The 21,518-nt window shown below is 35.9% G+C and overlaps 1 protein-coding gene across 1 annotated transcript; it reads left to right on the top strand.

Moving 5' to 3' along the window:
• Positions 1-354: 354 nt before the first annotated feature.
• On the top strand, positions 355-19,767 carry LOC136406888 (alcohol dehydrogenase E chain). The gene is made up of 9 exons (XM_066387170.1): positions 355-441; positions 3,837-3,938; positions 8,410-8,548; positions 10,704-10,791; positions 10,890-11,109; positions 13,700-13,960; positions 16,845-16,980; positions 17,849-17,987; positions 19,506-19,767. The coding sequence occupies exons 1-9, from the start codon at positions 424-426 to the stop codon at positions 19,528-19,530; spliced, it is 1,128 nt and encodes a 375-aa protein (XP_066243267.1). The 5' UTR covers positions 355-423; the 3' UTR covers positions 19,531-19,767.
• Positions 19,768-21,518: the final 1,751 nt, after the last annotated feature.

The following is a 21,518-nucleotide window of genomic DNA, read 5'->3' as shown; positions in this document are numbered from 1 at the left end:
TCTCCTTTACGTTGCTTCCTTACTCTTTCTTCTTTCTAATTGCAACATGTGGATTAAAAGTCAGAGTTTAGTGCACACAAAGGGAAAACAGGGGTTGAGAGAGAATAAATATAAAATCCAGGGAGATTAAAATTTATGTGTAGGGAAATATTTAACCAAAGAAATCTTACTGTTATCTGTAATTGACATATTGCAAACAAAGTCAAAGTTTGAGTGCTGGGTCAGTGCCCTTTTTTTTTTTTTTAATTTGATATGGTTAGAAAATAAACTGATGGGTGTGGCTTAACAACCCCAGATCACATGCGTGGAACTGGGCATTACTCAAGCAAATAAAAAATCTGTGCAACATACCTGATTTATGTACTCAAGCAGGAAAGAGTCTGCAAGAATTCGTCAGTCTTCTGGCCTGCAGAGACAAGAAACATGAGCACAGTAGGAAAAGTAAGCAGTTGTTTTTTCTTTTTACTTTTAAAAATATATCATTATTATTAATACACAAAGAAATATTGCTTTTAATGAATAATTTAAAATTTATATCTAAATTAAAAACAATACATACTGAAATATAACATAGAATATATGCCTCATTATGCAATGGTTATTGAACTATAATTGAGATAGGCTGTTCCTAACTATCTTTAACAAGAATGTATAACATTTGTATCTATTAAAGTCTTTATTTCCTATGTTAAGCAAATCATGAGTAATTTGAAAATCTAAAGTTAGAAATATTTTTAATTAAGAATTTGTTTTTATATTAAGAAACCATAACTTAAATCTTATTCTTTGTAATCATTTTTTTAAATAAATACCAGAGGAAAGTTAAATCTGACAAAAGTTCTACTGATCTCAAAGCATTAGAGTCATTAAGGTTAAGCAAGCCAACATTAACATGAAAATTCTAATTTAAAAGAGTCCTATTTGGCTTAATTCAGGAAATTTTAATAGAAATCCTATGAAGCAATATCATCACAGTTACAGAGAAATGCAGGTGGTCATTCAATAAAGTAAATTTATATTGTTTAAGTGCTAAATTCTAAAAGTGCAACTGTCTTTAGTACATTTGCTATGTTAAGAGCAGACCACACACTCTACTATAACACCATTTAAAGATCCTGAGGTTTCTACACACACTGTGTTACATACATATCAGGCCTATATATTGATAACATCAGTTGAAAAGCTCAAGGATAGCCAATTGTCAGTATTATCATTTCAACTCTCTTTATTTTTCATTTATTACTGATTAGTATTCCAAGTGAAAAATAGTTAGAAAAAATGAAAATTAAATTTGTCAAAACTCAGCTTGAAAAAAATGATTTCAGAGAGCAAAAGGGTAAACCAAGTGGAAACATGAAAATAGTAAATGATAAACAATCAATCTTTCCCCATCCAGTGAAATATCAATAGCTTTCAACTTTGTGGTAGCACTTCATTTATGTTTACTCTTTCTGTATTATATGTTCCTCAAAAGCTAAATGGCAATCATAATAATATCTACTTCATAAGAGAGTTGTTAAGAATTTAATAAATTAACATTCCTTAGTACATAGGATAGTGCCTGGTACATAGAAATAATTCAATAAATGTTAGCCATTGCTATTGTTATTGTTGTTGTTATTTAAACTTTGGTTAATCTTTTACTACCATGGAATGGTGAAAAGATAAACTTGGATTGATCTTAACTCTCTGGGTAGCCAACTTTGTGACTTTGTGAAAATTAATCAGTTACTGAGTCAATTGAGATACAACTTTGTTATCTGTAAAATAGATCAATAAATTAATAATACTTCCCTGTGGGATGTAAAGATCAAGCATGTAACTTATTCAGCACAGGCCACAGTGAGCCTTCCCATTATATAAACATCTGATAATCAGGACCTATGTACTATTAGTGTATTATTTCTAAGTACTCTCATATTTATTGTGACATTGACCATAACAAACATTTAAGAAAATGAAAAAATTTGGCATATTAATAATGACTATAAATTATAAAAAATAATTAATTTCAATTTAACTTTTCATCATATTTACAATTATGAATTGTAAATTCGTAATTAAAATTATTACAGAATAGTTTGTCTAGAAAAAACTCTTAAATGCGTAAGATTTGTAACAATGAAGACAAGTTTTATATTACATTCTCAAGTACTAAAAATATGTGTTCAACTTTAATTTTGAAGAACATCTATGGGTAAGCTATACTAGATAAAAAGCCAAACACACAGTTATCCCATTTTTAAATATGTATTTGTATACGTGTGTGTGTGTGGGGGGGTGTGTGGGTGTGTGTGTGGGTGTGTAGCTGTAACCTCTGCCATTTTTGGCTCACATCTAATCTGGAAAGAATAGCTACATATAAATTAGTTAAAATAAACGAGCTGCCAAAGCTCATTTTTAAATGCGTGATGCAAACAAGCAGGACACAGAAGTAGTGGGGCAGAAAATCAAAGGAGGACAAATAGAGAAAAAGATTCATCCTATGCAGGGAGGCATGTATTGACCATTTTAATTTAAGTAGAGAATTGAGTGAGAAAACAGTAGATTTTATGTGAATGGACAGTGAATCTGTCAACAAAATAAACTGTGATTTAAAACTTCATGTACAAGCCAGAGTTGTGGGTAAACCACCAATTTCAGGAACACATTAGAAAATATCAGGAAAAAACCAACCCTTGGAAAACAAAAACAAAAATCTAAAGGTGGCCTAAAAGAACATACTCCATTTTATCTCAATGTCTCATAGTTAATTTTATTTCTCTGTCCTTAGGTTATTGCTTTATATACTTTTTAAGAAGGTATTTTTATCCTCTTTGCAAATCGGAAGCTGTTCATTTCTTTATAACATTTGTTAGGTTCCAGACAAGAGGCTAGAGCTACGATTTTCAACCTTTTTCATCTCTTGGCACATATAAACTAATTATTATAATTCTGCAGCACACTAAAAAATATATTTTTTGGCCCTGGCCGGTTGGCTCAGCGGTAGAGCGTCGGCCTGGCGTGCGGGGGACCCGGGTTCGATTCCCGGCCAGGGCACATAGGAGAAGCGCCCATTTGCTTCTCCACCCCCACCCCTTCTTCCTCTCTGTCTCTCTCTTCCCCTCCCACAGCTGAGGCTCCATTGGAGCAAAGATGGCCCGGGCGCTGGGGATGGCTCCTTGGCCTCTGCCCCAGGCGCTAGAGTGGCTCTGGTTGGGCAGAGCGACGCCCCGGAGGGGCAGAACATCGCCTCCTGGTGGGCAGAGCAGTCGCCCCTGGTGGGCATGCCGGGTGGATCCCGGTAGGGCGCATGCGGGAGTCTGTCTGACTGCCTCTCCCTGTTTCCAGCTTCAGAAAAATACAAAAATATATATATATATATTTTTTTTTTGCTGATCTGACCAAGAAGTAGGTATAATTTTGATTGGTTTACACAACAAATAATAATAATAGTAATTACCCACCCTTTCTGCTCCAAAGTACTTTTAAAAAAATCAAGTGCCTATATTTGTATATAAGGATTTTTAGTACCAAGAATTAACCAACCTTATTAAGCGAGATGACCAATAAGATGGAACTCTATTATGTGACCTCTGTATTTATGATTCTAGACCAAGCGTTCAAAACAGAGGGCTATTGGGGTGTTGGCTGTTTTCAAATTTTTATTTGACAATCTAAGGGAAAATAGGTTAGTGCCCCTGACTAAATAGTCAGGTATTGCATGACTTAAAAATTCTTGTGGAATACTGGTTGAAAATTGCTGGGGTAGATGTTGCACATAAAATGATGAAAGTCGTAATCTCTGATTTCAAAAGTGGGACAATACAGGTATCATCTTTCTGTTCAATTTCCAGGTAATAAAATGCAAAGCAGCTGTGCTATGGGAGATCAAGAAACCCTTTTCCATTGAGGAAGTGGAAGTAGCACCCCCTAAGGCAAATGAAGTTCGGATAAAGGTGAAACATTTTTTTCACTTTTATTTAATTTTAAGTTTAAAAAATTCAGAGAATAATGCAAATAAAAATAACCAGAAATTTGTTAAGAGGTGTTTTTTAATATGGTAATCCAAACAGTGGAACTACATTTCTTCTCAAGGAAAGATATAAATACAAATTGTTAAATTTTTAAAAAGAACAAAAAGTAAATAAAGTACAATCATAATGTTGGCCTAAATAAAGGAGTAAACTGAGTCACGCTCAAAATGGTCAAAAGGTAAATTAACTCAAGAATAACCAAGGAATTACAATTTGGAACATGCAAATTGTAGCAAGCTACAGGTCAGTCCCTTGAGGGTTCAGGGTAGACTATACTTACTGGCGGAAAATTTGAAGAAGAAAGAGTTCAGTTATAGTCTATTAAAATGTATTTTTTATGATGGTATCTTTTATTTTTATATAATGCTCCTTTTTTGTCTTAGTTAATTAGTTTGGGCCTTGAATTTTACTTAATCTGATGATAATATTACAGCCATATATTCTCTTGTTTTTAATTAAAATTATTTTTCATCTTTAAAACAAAAAACCAGAAAAAAATGGAGAAAAGCTTTGAAAATTCTCAGTGGAGACAAAACCAATTCAGTAAAACAAACAAAGCTCAGTTCAGTTTATGTTGTGGCATCAATCCCAACTGGGTCATTTTTGTTCTTGTCTCTGAAACCACAAGCAAAATTTCCCAAGGTTGATATGAGGCAACCCCTGACCAAAGCTTTATCATTTAGGAAAATTCCAATATTATCAGTTTTCTATAAATCAGGTATTTATAGGAAATCAGTCTCTTAGTCCTTGTGTTTTGTTTTCTTGATGAGACGGGCATAAGATTTCCATTTTATATCCTCCAGTTCCATTTTATTTTTTTCCAGTTCCATTTTAGATAGAAATCCTTTCATACTAATAAAATAGAAATGGATGTATTCATACAGAAAAAAATGTGCAAAGGAATACAGATATCAAGATTTCAAAATCAAATTAAAAGCAATCCTTTTAAGATCAGGAACAAGACAGGGGTGCCCCCTTTCTCTACTTTTATTCAACATAGTTCTGGAAGTCCTAGCCACAGCAATCAGACAAGAAGAAGGAATAAAAACCATCCAAGTTGGAAAAGAAGAAGCAAAACTATTACCTGACCAGGCGGTGGTGCAGTGAATATAGCGGTGGACTGGGATTCAGAGGACCCAGGTTCAAAACCTCAACGTTGCCAGCTTGAGCACAGGCTCATCCAGCTTGAGCACGGGGCTTACCAGCTTGAGCACAGGGTCACCAGCTTGAGTGTGGGATCATAGACATGACCCCATGGTTGCTGGCTTGAAGCCCAAGGTCATTGGCTTGAGCCCAAGGTCACTGGCTTGAGCAAGGGGTCACTCACTCTACTGCATCCCCCTCTCACCCTCCCCTGGTCAGGGCACATATGAGAAAGCAATCAGTGATCAAGTAAGGAGACTAAGGAGCCGCAATGAAGAATTGATACTTCTCATCTTCCTGCCTGTCTGCCCTATTTGTTTCTCTCTCTGTCTCTGTCACACAAAAAAAGAAGCAAAACTGTCATTATTTGCTGATGACATGATACTGTACATAGAAAACCATAGGGTTTCAATAAAAAAACTACTGGACCTGATAAATGAATTTGGCAAAGTGGCCAGATATAAAATTAATATTAAGAAGTCAGTAGCATTTTTATACACCAACAATAAACTGTCAGAAAGAGAAACTAAGGAAACAACTTCCTTCACTACTGTAACAAAATGAATAAATAAATAAATAAAGTACCTAGGAGTAAATTTAACCAAGGAAGTAAAAGACTTGTACTAAGAAAATTATAAAATATTGAAAAAAGAAATCAAGGAAGATACTGTACAAACAAGTAGAAGCATATACCATGTTCGAGGATAGGAAGAATTAACATCATTAAAATGTCCATACTACCCAAAGATATCTATAGATTCAATGAAATTCCTCTTAAAATGCCAATGATATACTTCACAGATCTAAAACAAATATTTCAAACATTTATATGGAACCAAAAATAAACACAAATAGCCTCAGCAATCTTGAAAATAATGAACAAAGTAGGAGGTATCACACTTCCTGATATCAAGTTATACTACAAGGCCTTTATAATCAAAACAGCTTGGTACTGGCATAAGAATAGGCATACAGATCAATGGAACAGAACAGGAAATCCAGAAATAAACCCATGTCTTTATGGTCAATTGATATTTGACAAAGGAGGCAAGAGTATACAATGGAGTAAAGACAGTCTTTTTAATAGCTGCGGTTGGGAAAATTGAAAAGATACATGCAAAAAAATGAAACTAGACCAACAACTTAAACCATTCATAAAAGTAAACTCAAAAAGAATAAAAGACTTAAATGTAAGTTGTGAAACCATAAAAATATTGAAAAAAAACATAGGCAGTAAACTCTCCAATATTCTCAAATATTTTTGCCTATATATCTCCACAGGCAAGTGAAATAAAGGACAAAATAAACAATGGGACTATATCAAACTAAAAAGCTTTTGCATAGCAAAAGACACCATTAACTAAATAGAAAGACAACCCACTCAATGGAAGAACATACTTGCTGATACATCTGATCAAGGGTTAAAAACCAAAACTTATAAAGGACTACTAAAACTTCACACCAGGAAGGCAAACAACCCAATTAAAAATGGGCAAAGGACCTGAATAGACACTTCTCCAAGGAGGACATGCAGATGGCCAATAGGCATATGAAAAAATGAACAATGTCACTAATTATTGGAGAAATGCAAATTAAAACCACAATGAGATATCACTTCACACCTGTCATAATGGCGCTCATTAACAAATCAACAAGCAGCAAGTGCTGGTGAGCCTGTGGAGAAAAGGGAACCCTCCTGCATTGCTGGTGGGAATGCAGACTTGTACAGCCACTGTGGAAAACAGTATTGCGTTTCTTCAAAAAATTAAAAATGGGATTGCCTTTTGAACCTAGCTATCCCACTTCTAGGAATAAATATTAAGAATCCAAAAACACTTATTCAAAAGAAGGTATGCACCCCATGTTTATTACAGCATTGTTTACAGTAGCCAAGGTCTGGAAACAGCCTGAGTTTCCAACAGTGGACGAGTGGACAAAAGAGCTGTGGTACATTTACACAATACAATACTACACGGCTGTGAAAAAAAGGAAATCTTACTTTTTGTGACAGTGTGGATGGCCCTGGAGATTATTATGCTAAGTGAAATAAGCCAGGCAGAAAAAGACAAATGTCATATGATCTCACTTATATGAGGAATCTAATGAACATGGTGAACTGAGGAATGGTGTAGAGGCAGAGGCAGGGTCACAGGGAGCAGAGGGACAGATGTCGGAAGGGGGATTAAGGGAAAGGATCAGAGAAGGTGAAGAAATTAGCCAAATTATACATACAGTTGTCCCTCGCCATATCACAATTCACTTTTCATGGTCTCACTGTATCACGGATTTTTTCTAATTTTGTATCACAGATTTTTCGCTATATTGCGGAATTTTTTGCTATATAGGTATTTTTATATTTTTATTACTTTAATTATTTTTGCAGTAAAATAAGCATCTTTGGCCTAAAATATTGAAAACAATATAAAAAACATTAATTAAAACATCATCATTCAAGTTATAATATATTCATCAGTGAGTACCCATATAGAATTTTACATGTTATCAAAATTATGTAGGTTTAAAAATGTAGAAAGTGTTTAAGAGCATAGGGAGCATTTATAATAGTGTGAGAAAGGTTAATAACAGTGTGGGAAAGGTTTATAAAGCTTTAAAATATATGTAAATAATAAAATTAATATAATGTCGCTACTTCATGGATTTTCGCCTGTCGCAGGGGGTTCTGGAGCCTAACCCCCACGGTAGACAAAGGATTACTGTATATAACACATAGATACATATAATATAACAGGACTTCAAATCCCAAAGGGGGTTGGGGGAGGAAGAAAAGGGGAGGGAGCAATGAGGGACACGTTGTTGGGAGTGGAGGGTGTTGTTATATTTAGTGGGATACTTGAATTCACGTTAACACAATAGATTTTTAAAATCAGTAAACAAAAAACTTCAAAATCAGATAGCATTATATAGTGGGTTTAACTGACTTAGTTTTCTTGATGCTAATCTGCAGTTTCTGCTTTTATGAAAAAGGATGCATTCCTGTCTATTACATACAACTCATTAAATATTTGAGAAACGTTATTATGAATTGCTTAAGGCAGGAAAGGAACATATAGGAGGGTTTTAAACAGTAATCTTGGAGACAAATGGAATCTTTCATATTTGGGAAAATTAGGGATAATTAGCAAAACATTTGAAAACTCTTTAAAAGTACAACTTCAGGAAATTGGGCAGGTTAAATTCATCTGAGGGCCATAATTTTTTCTGAAACTAATTATGTCTCTTTACCCTGCAGATGGTGGCCACAGGAGTCTGTCGGTCAGATGACCATGTGATTAGTGGAAGCCTTGTCACACCTCTTCCTGCGATCCTAGGTCATGAGGCAGCCGGCATTGTGGAGAGCATTGGAGAAGGGGTGACTACAGTAAAACCAGGTACAGAATTCACAAGACTGTACCTCTGTTCAGGACCCCAGGATCATCCAGCCTGAATGATGAAACTGAAGCAATGGGAGATGAAAGACCTTGCCGAAAGCTGTGGCAGAGCTAGGACTTGAACAGAAGTCTCTTTATTTTCTGCCCAGCTACCTGCCTAGGCATGTATGCATTCATACCTTGTGCATTCTCTCCTTCAGCAAGTACTTCTTGCGTACCTACTAGATGTCAGGCACCAGGTTAGATCCTGGGGACAAAAGAGAGTCAGAGGAGACCCCACTGCCTGACAGAGGTCATAATTAAATAACTTCCATTTTAGTGTTGCTAAGCACTGTCTTCTCTCAGGTCCAAAAAGAGCTATGAATGGGACATGGGGAAAAAACAAGTCTATGTCCTCAGCCTATAGATCAGCATATGTAAACTGTTCTGTGCTGACTTCATAGGCTGGGGACCCTGAGGCTCTGACTGAATCAACACAATCTTCTCTTACGTGGGAAGTGGAATCCATTCACTGCTTTTCTCCTCCAGTATGGCCTCTTTTCTTGAACACAGAATGAATGAAACAGACTAGTTAGAAAAGAAGGAGAGACCTAGCAAAAGGCACCCTACTGTAAACAACATCTATATTATTACCTTTAACCTTGGCAAAATGTGATGTTACAAAGTACTAGTTTATCTTTAATATTTAGTTTGTCTTAAATAATATAGATAAATGTTTTTAGAGGTAAACAGTGAATAAATACAAAATGTTCATGTCATGATCTCCATAGAAAGTTCATTCATTAAATGTTATAGCCCAACCATTTTTATGGGTTTTGTTGATAGGTAGAATAGATAATTAAAAATAAAAATTATATTTAATTCTTAAAAAATTACTTTAGCCAATAGATTCAGCTTTCCTCATTACCAAATACTTAACCTGTGGACAGAAAAACATTAAAATATAAATGGTCTAGTTTGAGTTTCAGCTCTTAGTATTTCCTTTAGCTAGCAATAAATTAATAATAAATGACACCCTTATTTTTCACCCAAGCTCCCTCCCCCATAGCAGGAAAAAGAAATAATTCACAAATTAAATTATCAGGTAAAAGCATTTGAAAATCAGTTCTCATCTTAAAAGAAAATGCCTACTCATTGTTGAGAGTTGAGATTTTCAAAGGAATTTCTTGAATTCATTTTTGTCCCATTTTTGTTACTTCTTCTTTTAAAACAAACCTAAAATTTAAAAAATAGGCACTGGTCCTGGCTGGTTGGCTCAGTGGTAGAGCATCAGCCCAGAGTGTGGAAGTCTTGGGTTTAATTCCCGGGCAGAGCACACAGGAGAAGCATCCATCTGCTTCTCCACCCTTCACCTTCTCCTTTCTCTCTGTCTTTCTCTTCCCCTCCCGCAGCCAAGGCTCCATTGGAGCAGAGTTGACCTGGTCACTGAGGATGGCTCCATGGCCTCTGCCTCAGGCACTAGAATGGCTCCAGTTGCCACAGAGCAACAGCCCAGATGGGCAGAGCATCGCCGCATAGTGGGTATGCCGGGTGGATCCCTGTTGGGTGCATGCAAGAGTCTATCTCTCTGCCTCCTCACTTCTCACTTCAGAAAAATACAAATACAAATAATAATAATGATAATAATAATAAAAGAAATAGACACTCATTTTATGGTAAAAATGAGTAGTCACTTTGAAAAGCCAAGAAATAGTTGTCAAAATTCAAAATTTTACTGTATCCCAAACTATTAAAAAATACTGGATATCTCCAACATCTTGTGAAATGATGGCAGCCTCTCAAAACTAAAATTTATACATACTTCCAGTGAGAATACTTAAGGTTTAATTACTAAAGGTTAAATGAAATATGTATACAACCACCAAGAGAAAGGATATGGAGTAAAAGATAAGTATTAATGCAGTGAAAATACTTTAAAATCCATGTTGTTTCCCATACTTCATTTCCTTTTTGGCAATCTTCAGGCACATATAAACCCAAACCAATAACAATGCTGTCAGTCAATAATCAATGACATTGTGGTAAATGAATCCTCTTTCTTAGAGACTATTGAACAACAACCAAATGACTCTAATAAATATCCGTAAGCTTTAGGTCCTTGCTTTATTAATTTCTGGGTAGAAATATAATAAGAATTTGCTTTATCTCCCTCCAGGTGATAAAGTCATCCCACTCTTTACTCCCCAGTGTAGAAATTGCAATGTTTGTAAACACCCGGAAGGCAACTTCTGCTTGAAAAGCGAGTAAGTTTCCAATATTCTCTTTGCACAGCCTATGAATTTGCATGTCGGTTATGCTCCTATCTCATGCCCTTGTGTGTCTGTGTGTTTGCACTGGCTAGTCTGAACTTCTCTCGGGGGACCTTGCAAGATGGTACCACCAGGTTCACCTGCAGAGGGAAGCCCATCCATCACTTCCTTGGCACAAGCACCTTCTCCCAGTACACAGTGGTGGATGAAATCTCAGTGGCCAAGATTGATGCAGCTTCACCCCTGGAGAAAGTCTGTCTCATTGGCTGTGGATTCACTACTGGTTACGGGTCTGCAGTCAAAGTTGGCAAGGTGGGAATGACAGTGGATGATAAAACCAGTTGCATTCAGACTATCAGAAACCAAAAAGAAAGCAATTTCTCACAGGAAACAGAGATCATTCTTTATTAGTTTACTGGTAGCTTTCCCCCCTGTGACCACAATAACATTGGTATACTCCATAGAATTTAGGGTGTCAATTATAAGCAGAAAATGTACTAAAAAAAAGTATCTGTTTATAACAAGTGAAAAAGCTATTAACAATTAGTGAAGAAAAAGTAAAGATGCCATTTTCAATCTTTATTTTTCTATATATAGTAGATAGATAATTGATGATAGATAGATGGTAGATGATAGATAGATAGATAGATAGATAGATAGATAGATAGATAGATAGATAGATAGATAGATAGATGATAGATAGATATAGATAGAAGAAAAAAGGAAGGAAGGAAGGAAGGAGAAGGAAAAGAAAAGAAAAGAAAAGAAAAGAAAAGAAAAGAAAAGAAAAGAAAAGAAAAGAAAGACTAAATTTTAGATATGGGGTCTCATTTAGTCATTTATTCTATGGAGAGTCAGCACAAACAGGCAGCAGGCACCGTAGGTTCTGCTAGGTTCTGAGGCAGCAAAAGTAAATGAAATGAAAGTGTTGTCTTTGAGGAGCATCTAGTCCATGGATCCTCCCTCTATTCCTGGAATTAAGATCATCAGTAGGTTCGAAAGCCTCACCTGATACACCTCCCGAGCAAGCATCACCAACATACCAGCCCTGTGGATCCCTGTGAGGACAGCAGTGAAGCTTCAGTGATGCAATGTGCATTTATTCTACTCATTAGGGCATTTCACTGCTGCACATCCTCCCCTGCCGTGAACACACACACACACACACACACACACACACACACACACACACACACACACCTCAGTGGTAGTAGATTTGAAGGAGAAATTCTTTAAAGGCCCCTCTTTCCAAAAGGTTGGAAATTTAGTACACCCAGATACATAAAGCTATTTGCCCAAAATCTTATGGCTGCAACTATTGTAGCATGTCTTTCTCAAAACTTCTGCTAAATCTTCAACTATAATATACAATTACCTGCATTTTAAAATCACAATTATAAGCCCCATATTTTCCTAAGTAAAAACTGATGTTGTACCCCAGAAAGTGACTGATTACTTGGGACAGAAGGAACATTTTACCCACACTGAAGGCTGACTCCTACAGCACAGTAGGTATATTAAACAGTCCTTAGCCAATTTCAACAACTGAGAGGATGTATTCTTTAACAATTTTCACAAATTCCTGTGTGACTCAAGAACTAAATCCCTTGTGCAATTGCATCATCTGTTTGAGCAGGTGTTCTAACTGAGCCTACCCACAGAACAGAAAACAAAGGCACTCATGATAATATATAAATTACATCCATTATCAAAATGTAGACCAATTTTTAATGCATTATTGTTTATTACTGTATTTTTAAAAGCAAGGATAAAGACTGACTAAGATCACATTGGTCTCAAGCTGTATTATCTTAAAGTTTTCAGTTAAATTTTCCCTGTTGTTAGTTTGGCTTTGAGCAGAGAAAAACTGTTTCTCTGCCTCACAGCGAATTTCTGCTCTCATTATACTGGTCATAACTACTGAGAATTAATAAACCAAGGAGTTAAACATTTAGGGTTTGATTAGATCATATTTTGGTCTCCTGGAGTAAACTTTTCCACTTATTTCATTCCTCCAAAATTGCTGTTGTGTATGTGCAATTTGCTGAAGCCTGTCAATGGATTCCAGCCTCTAGATTCTCTTCAGGATGGGAGTCATTGGCATCTAGAGCTCAGAGATCAGCCAGTTGACTAGCTGGGACTCCCAGCATGGGTTTCCCAGTAAAGTCACCTGGGAACTGGGTCCCACCTGCAGAGATTCTGATGTAATTGATCATGGGCACTGAGAGATTTTAAAGCTCTCCAGGTGACACTGTCTGCAAAAGTTTGAGAACCATGGATCTAGTCCAAACCCCTCAATTTAAACATAAACCAACTGAAGCCAAAAGAAGTTTTGGGGGCTTTTTAAATTTTATTTTATTTATTTACTTTATTAAGTGAGAGGCAGGGAGGCAGAGACTGACTCCCACATGTGCACTGACCAGGATCCACCTGCAAGCCCCCAGCAGGCAACGCTCTGCCCCTCTGGGCTGCTGCTCTGTTGCTCAGCAACAGAGCTATTTTAGCACCTGAAGCAGGCCATGGAGCCATCTTCAGTTACCGAGGCCAACTTTGCTCAAACCATTCGAGCCATGGCTGTGGTAGGGGAAGAGAAAGAGAGAGAGAGAGAGAGAGAGAGAGAGAGAGAGAGAGAGAAGAAGAAGAAGAAGAGGAGGAGGAGGGGTGGAGAAGTGGATGGTTGCTTCTCCTGTGTGCCCTGACCAGGAATCGAACCCAGGACTTCCACACACCAGGCTGACACTTTACCACTGAACCAATCTGCCAAGGCCCAAAAGAGGTTTTAATAGCAAACTGGACATGAGTCTCAATAGTTCTGATAACGGATAAGGCTTGACACTTTATACAGCTTAGGCTTTTTCCAGCAATCATTACTTAATCCAATTTTGCATTTCCTGAAACACAGGTAACCCCAGGCTCCACCTGTGCAGTGTTTGGCCTTGGAGGAGTCGGCCTGTCTGTTATCATAGGCTGTAAAGCAGCTGGAGCTGCCAGGATCATTGGGGTGGACATCAACAAAGGCAAATTTGAGAAGGCAAAGGAATTGGGAGCCACTGAGTGCATCAGCCCACAGGACTTCAAGAAACCCATCGAGGAGGTGCTGCAGGAAATGAGCGGCGGAGGTGTGGATTTTTCATTTGAAGTCATTGGTCGGCTTGACACCATGGTATGTACTATGAAATGCCTCGAAATACATGTTTCTGCATTCTGGAGTATGTTTTTAGACAGTAGAATATAAGTATTATATGTACAGAATATTGCAAAACTATGAATGATTTTCCATCTCCTATTAGACTTCTGGATTGTTTACTATTTTAAGAAATGTTTTATTCCACCAGCTAAGGAAACTTATTTTAAGTAATATTTCCCAATTAGAGAGAGAAGAAGGGTTTTTTATTGATCCATTTTAAATTTACTTTGTTAGCTTTTAGTTAAAAAATAAAAACTCTAGTAAATTCTGTTCTCAAATTGGCATTTTATTTTCTAATTTTTCCTCACAATTTTTAACAAAATGGTTTAATACATTTTATATGTTTTAATGAACTCTATTTTTTCATAAATCATAATTTGGTCAAAATAAATTATAAGCAATTTAAAGCAAGTATAATTTTATTAATGTAAAATGTGCTCCATTTTACCACAGCACACAGAATAGTGTCTGGCACATATATTAAGTCCCCAAATTAATGCATTTGACTGAAAACTTTAAAAAGTCAACAGATTTTTTTCACCAAAAAAATTTAAGAGGTACATATAAATATGAATTACATGAGAGAATACATGTAAAACACTTAGCACAGTGTCAAGTGGTAAACACGTCATAAATGTTAGTGTTGATAGGAAATACTATTTCCAACATTCCAGTGCTTACATCATCTCTACAACATACATAATATTACTTTCAAATAATTACCAACATTATCAATTACCATGGGGAAGACATCTCCAACTATATTTCTTCTAGTTCCTCATTATTACTTTATTTCAAAACACCAAATGTCGTACTCCAAAATTAAATGACTAATTATTATATATTGCTGGGGGATCCTGAACAATTTTTCCACTACATACAAGTTTAAAACTCTTGACTGGGGTCCTGGCCGGTTGGCTCAGCGGTAGAGCATCGGCCTGGCGTGCAGGGGACCCGGGTTCGATTCCTGGCCAGGGCACATAGGAGAAGCACCCATTTGCTTCTCCACCCCCCCCCTCCTTCCTCTCTGTCTCTCTCTTCCCCTCCCGCAGCCAAGGCTCCATTGGAGCAAAGATGGCCCAGGCGCTAGGGATGGCTCCTTGGCCTCTGCCCCAGGCACTAGAGTGGCTCTGGTCGCGGCAGAGCGACGCCCGGAGGGACAGAGCATCGCCCCCTGGTGGGCCGCATGCCGGAGTCTGTCTGACTGTCTCTCCCCGTTTCCAGCTTCAGAAAAATACAAAAAAAAAAAAAAAAATTAAAACTTTTGACTGGATGGGGGAAGGCTTTCTTTTGATGTTCTAGAATATAATGGGTATAGTTTAAAGTAAAATAATATACATTTGGGGGGAGGTAAAAGCACATTTAAAATACATTCATTTCAGTCCAACAGGTGTGTTAAAAAGTGTTCACCATCATTAATCATCAGGGCAATATAAATAAAAACTCACCACTCCTATTAGGATGGCTGCTATCAAAAGGTCAAGAAATGGTGTTACCAAGACTGTGGAGAAATGGCAACTCTTGTGTACTGTTAGTGGGAATGTAAATTGGTTCAACCATTATGAAAAGCAGTGTAAAGTTTCCTTAAAAAATTAAAAAATAGAACTACCATATGATCTAACAATCCCACTTCTAGCAATTTCCTTATATACAAAGGAAATGAAATCTTTACCTTGAATAGATATCTGCACTCCTATGTTTACCTCAGCATTATTCACAACACCTTAGAAGTGGAAACAACCTAAGTGTCTGTCAACTGATGCATGAATAAAGAAATTATGATATGTATATAATGGAATATTTTTTAGCCATAAAAAAGAGAAAATCTTGCCATTTGCAACAACATAAATCTAGGGGACAGTATGCTAAGCAAAATAAGCCAGGCACAAACAGACAAATACTTTATGATCTCCCTTCTATGTAAATATAATAAGTTGAAGTCTTAGAATCATTGAATACAATGGTGGTTGCCAGGGCTGGTGTTTGGTTAGGAAGTGGAGAGATATTGGTAAAGAGTACTCACTTTCAGTTATGAGTAAATTCTGAGGATCTAATGTACAATATAATGATTATAGTCAATAATACTGTATACTATACTTCAAATTTGCTAAGGGAATAGATCTTAATTGTTCTCACCACAAAAGGAAAATATATAGTAGCCATCTGGGGGAATGGATGTGTTAACTTGATTTAGGTAATTATTTTATATTGCATATGTATATTAAATCATTACATTATATACCCTTAAAAATAACATTTTAAAACTGAAATATAGACAATGTGTATTTGGTGATTATAACCTCAACAAAGCTAGAAAAAATATAGAAATTAGAAAAAATGTCCATTTTAGAATGCAAGCAACCATTAAAAAAGGGAGACCATCAAATGAACAAGAGACAAATTATGATGAAGTAATTGACCTATCTTGTTCACCACCAAAACACTTGGTTTGAAATACTAAGTTAAAAATATTTATTTAATAAACTAATAAAAACTGAGTTAACCAAATTGTAGAGAGTCATGTGATGACAAAACGTTACTTTTATTTGAGAAATCAGATAAAATCAGACATAGATATGTTTCTGATAATGTTTGCCTCTTCATTACTTTATAAGAAATAATCAAGTGTACACAAGTTAATGAACTTTTATTTTGTCTCATTCAAAAAATATTTTTTGAGTATTTCCTAAAGCCATAGTGCTGTCCTAGGCATGGTGGGAAATGAAGAAGCCAAAGACACAATTTCTTCCATTCACACATTCATGATCTAGTTGAATCAATATTGCATGATGCCGTGTATCATGAGTGAGGGCTATCAGAAAATTCACTTTAATGGTACCAAATATTTATTTTATTCCAGATGGCTGCCTTGTCATGCTGTCAAGGGGCATATGGTGTAAGTGTCATTGTAGGAGTACCTCCTGATTCCCAAAATCTCTCCTTGAACCCCATGTTGCTATTGGGTGGCCGTACCTGGAAAGGAGCAGTTTTTGGTGGTATGTATTTAGGCTCAAAGGCTGAATTTTTATTGACCTCAGAATTTCTTCCCTTTATCAAGTGCCAAGACCAGATTTTAAAAAGCAACATCGTTAAAAATAAATTAAAGTTTTTTGAATCTATAAGTTCCAAATTAACTAGCTAGGAACATTAATGCACAAGATAGATGACTTTTCTGGCGTCCCATAAACTAGGGTCTTTCAAAATCACTTCTTTTTATACATATGACTGCACAAGGTATTGTGTATACCTAGTAGGACCCAGGAAATCCATAGCAATAATTCATGTCTGCTCTCATACCCAAATTTAGGCAGTTGTGCAATTTGCTCCCTGACTTTGGAAATAACCATCCATACTATAATTTCTCTGTGAGAGCTAATAAGTAACTAAGAACCCTAGTTTATCTAAGCAGATTTTTTTCAGTTAAAAAAAAAAAGTCCTGACAGATTGGCTCAGTGGATAGAGCTTCAGCCCGGCGTGTGGACTTCTCCAGTTCAATCCCTGGTCAGGGCACACATGAGAAGCGACCATCTACTTCTCTTCCTTCCCTCTCCTCCTTCTCTCTCTCTTCCCTCCTTCCAGCCTGCAGCTCAGTTGATTTGAGCAATGGCCCCAGATGGAGGTTGCTGGGTGGATCACTGTTGGGGGACATGTGGGAGACTGTCTCTCTGTCTCCCCTTCTCTCCTTTAAAAAAAAGTCTAACCACTGTAAGAGGATATTGAAGCACTCTCTTACTGACCTCAGTAATGGTCGTCAGTCTGAATACTAAATAGTAGAGAATATTCATTTTAATTCTATTTAGAAAGTCTTCTCTCTATTTATCTTACCTCTCGCTGCATCTAACAATGATGTCACTTTCTTTTCAGGCTTCAAGAGTAGAGATTCTGTCCCCAAACTTGTGGCTGATTTTATGGCCAAGAAGTTCCCACTGGATCCATTAATAACACATGTTTTACCTTTTGAAAAAATAAATGAAGCATTTGACCTGCTTCGCTCTGGAAAGAGGTATTTTAAGTTTCCTTTTATAGTAGGGGTTTGGCTAACAAAGGAAAAAAGGTGAAAATACGAGAAAAACATTGGAGTGGCTTGGTTTTTCACTTCTAGTTTTGCTTGTAGAACAGTTAAGATTCAAATTCAGAGAAGCTGTTGCTTTGCATTTCCCATTCTGCTGAAGTAAAATTACATGTGCAGGTTTCAGTGAATCTAAATAATCAAAGCCACTCATCTTTATTTACAAGAGAACACTCACCCCTACAAAGAAAAAGAATCAGAGTCGCAGTCATAATCATAACATGGAATCACTACAGCCTTTCCTGACCACCTGAAAAGGTTGACCGTTAATGGCTGTAAATTTAAATTATAGATTGGAGGAGGTGAAACTACTTTGGAATTTTTTTCTATACAGATATCACTATTATTTCTTTAAAAATACTGCCTGTCATTATTTTTCAATTTACAAAGAAATAAAAATGGTTGTTAAAGGGAATGCTACTTTAAATGTTTAAGTCTTACATTTTCTTCAAACCTTAGAAGAATAATCCAATTTTATTTCCTACTCCTACCATTTAACTTTTCAACCACTTAAAAAATAGTCATTTTCACATATAGATGAGGCACAACACTGATTATCTCTTTTTACAGAGATAATCTAAGAATTTTTACAGGTTCTTTTTACTTTATTTACATTATCCTTCGGTTTCTAAATTATCTTTTTTTAATTGATTTAAATTTATTGTGTTTACATAGATTCAAGTGTCCTACCGAACTAGATATGTAGTTTTTAAAGGCATGAAGGCCTTTTTTAATAAAAGTATCCATTAGAAGATGATTTTTAGAAAGAATGTGAGTTCCAGTGTAAATGATACATTTCTCATCTTCCCAAGAATGGAGTCTCTCTAAATACAAATCTACTTCTAAGGCTCCTTAAGCATTGCTTTATCAGAGCTCCATTAAACCTTCAACATGGTCTTCACTGTTACATCATTCCTTCCTTCAGGTATCTTATAATTTGTGCAATTTTGTATCTGGTTTTACTCCCAATACTTCACACTAGATGTGTGACCTAGAGAAAGTTACAAATCTCTCTACATCTCAGTACTTTTAATCTCTAAAATGGAAATAACATTACAACCTGCCTCAGAACATTGAGTTTAAATGACAAAATGAATAAGAAGCATCTATGGGGTATGTAACAAAGCAAGAACTTATTACCCATTGTTTTGAATTCATTATTTTGCCAGGCATGTAAGCTTTCAAAAATGGTTTTTTGAGGGTGCTAATACATAATAAAGACTAAATGACAGTCGTGTCCAGGATGTTATGTTTGAGTTTAAGTTTGGAGAAAACACAAGACCGAACGCTGAAAAGGTGAACTGCTCTCTGACTTGAATGCATAGGGATGGGAATGGAGTGGCTGAAACACACAGCTGTTTTCTGAGACACAGCAAATGCTCCTTGGTCTCTCACATGGAAAAGTGTGAATTACCTAAACATTAAAACAATATCTTTCATTTTCTGTTTCAGTATTCGTACGGTCCTGACATTTTGAGATCATACAAATGCCACTTGTAGCAGTCGTCTGGCTCCTTCATCATCTGGCACATCAGGCAAACATCAATAACTCTGTTCTTCAGAGATGTTATCAATAACTTAGACATGGGAGCTTTTCCAAGAAACAAAAATTGATGTGAAATCATTTTTAGGCAAATCTTTAAAATGCAAGTGAAAATGAAATGAAACATCAGCTGAGAAACTGAGCAATAAACATTCCTTCTTAATCACTCTACTCATGTTGAATTGTGTCATCATTCCCATTGAGGAAAAGTATTTCTTTTGACTCTGCACATTTTGTATCTTTGCCACCCTTAGTCACTGAAGCCAGTAGAAAAGGTTTTTATTATACTTGACCCCAAAATACACATGATGGGCTTTTGTGCTTGAAGTCTTCTGCTTTTGCCTCTACTTCCACTATTTCTATTTTTTTAATAAAATGTACCAAAGCCTAAGATAAAAAATATGTCTTGAAAAGGATACACTCAGACTTTTGAATGAAAAAGTTTCAGAATGTCTAAATGCAGGGAATTCCTTAGAGAAATGTCACACAAACATTTTTATATGATGCAGGGAAGTGTTTTTATTGCTTTTATACTCTTTGCACTGAATATATAATTATTCTTTTAAATAAAAATAGTTTCATGCTTCCTGTAATAAATGTGAGGTCCAGATATTAAATGTGAACTATTCCTGAAAACATATTTTAAAAAATCTAGAATCTTTATTTATGAAAGTGCTTTATTAGACCATCTTAAATAATTATTGCAATTGATTAAAAATGAGTCATAGGTAAGTAAAAAGTAATATGGTGGCTTAAAGTACAGGTATGAAACAGATGTGGACACAGTGTGTGAAATAGTAACTAAGAAATGGCACAAACATCTAAAGCAATGTTCCCTCCCCAAAAAATATATATACATACATTTTTGCAAAAATTAATTTCAATCTAGAATTTTTCTATTAATTACTGTGTCTTTTTCTTTTCTTTTTTATTATTTTTTAAATTTTATTTAGAAAATTAATTTAATGAGATGATGTTAATCAATAAGAGTACATAGGTGTACATAGGTTTCAGATAATCATTTCTATAGCATTTGAACTATTTATGTTGTATACCCACCACCCAAAGTCAAATCATTTTACATCACAGTATATTTGTCCCTATTAACTCCCTTCCCCCTTCCTTCCCCTACACGTCCCTCCCCCTGGTAACCACTTCACTTTTATCTATGTTTTATCTATGTCCATGAGTCTCAGTTTTATATCACACTTATGTGTGAAATCATATACTCTTAGCTTTTTCTGATATACTTATTTTACTCTATAATGTTCTCAAGGTCCATCCATGTTGTTGTAAATAGCAATAGGTCATCATTTCTTATGTCTGAGTAATATTGCATTGTATATATGTATCACATCTTCTTTATCCAATCCGCTATCCTAGAACACTTTTGTTGTTTCCATGTCTTGGCCACTGTGAGTAATTCTGCAATGAACATGGGGGTGCATGTGTCTTTATATGCCAATGTTTTTTAGTTGTGGGGGTAGATACCCAGAAGAGAGATTGCTGAGTCATATATATGGTAGTTCTATTCTTAATTTTTTGAGAAAGATCATATTTTCTTCCATAATGGTTGTACTAGTATTCATTCCCACTGAGGGTTCCTTTTTCTTCACAGCCTCTCCAATACTTGTTCTTACCTATCTTGTTGATAATAGCCAATCCAATAGGTGTGAAGTGGTATCTCATTGTAGTTTTGATTTGTGTTTATCTAATAGCTAGTAAAGATGAGCATCTTTTCATATATCTGTTGGCCATTTGTACATCCTTTTGGGAGAAGAGTCTGTTCAGGTCCTCTCCCCATTTTTTAATTAGATTGTTTGCTTGTTTGTTGCTGAGCTTTGTGAGTTCTTTGTATATTTTGGATATTAATCCCTTATCAGAGCTGTTGTTTGCAAATATCATCACCCATTTGGTTGGCT

Source organism: Saccopteryx leptura, chromosome 5 (assembly GCF_036850995.1).
Source record: "Saccopteryx leptura isolate mSacLep1 chromosome 5, mSacLep1_pri_phased_curated, whole genome shotgun sequence".
In the NCBI taxonomy this organism is placed as follows: domain Eukaryota; kingdom Metazoa; phylum Chordata; class Mammalia; order Chiroptera; family Emballonuridae; genus Saccopteryx; species Saccopteryx leptura.
This window is presented reverse-complemented; position numbering and strand designations above follow the sequence as displayed.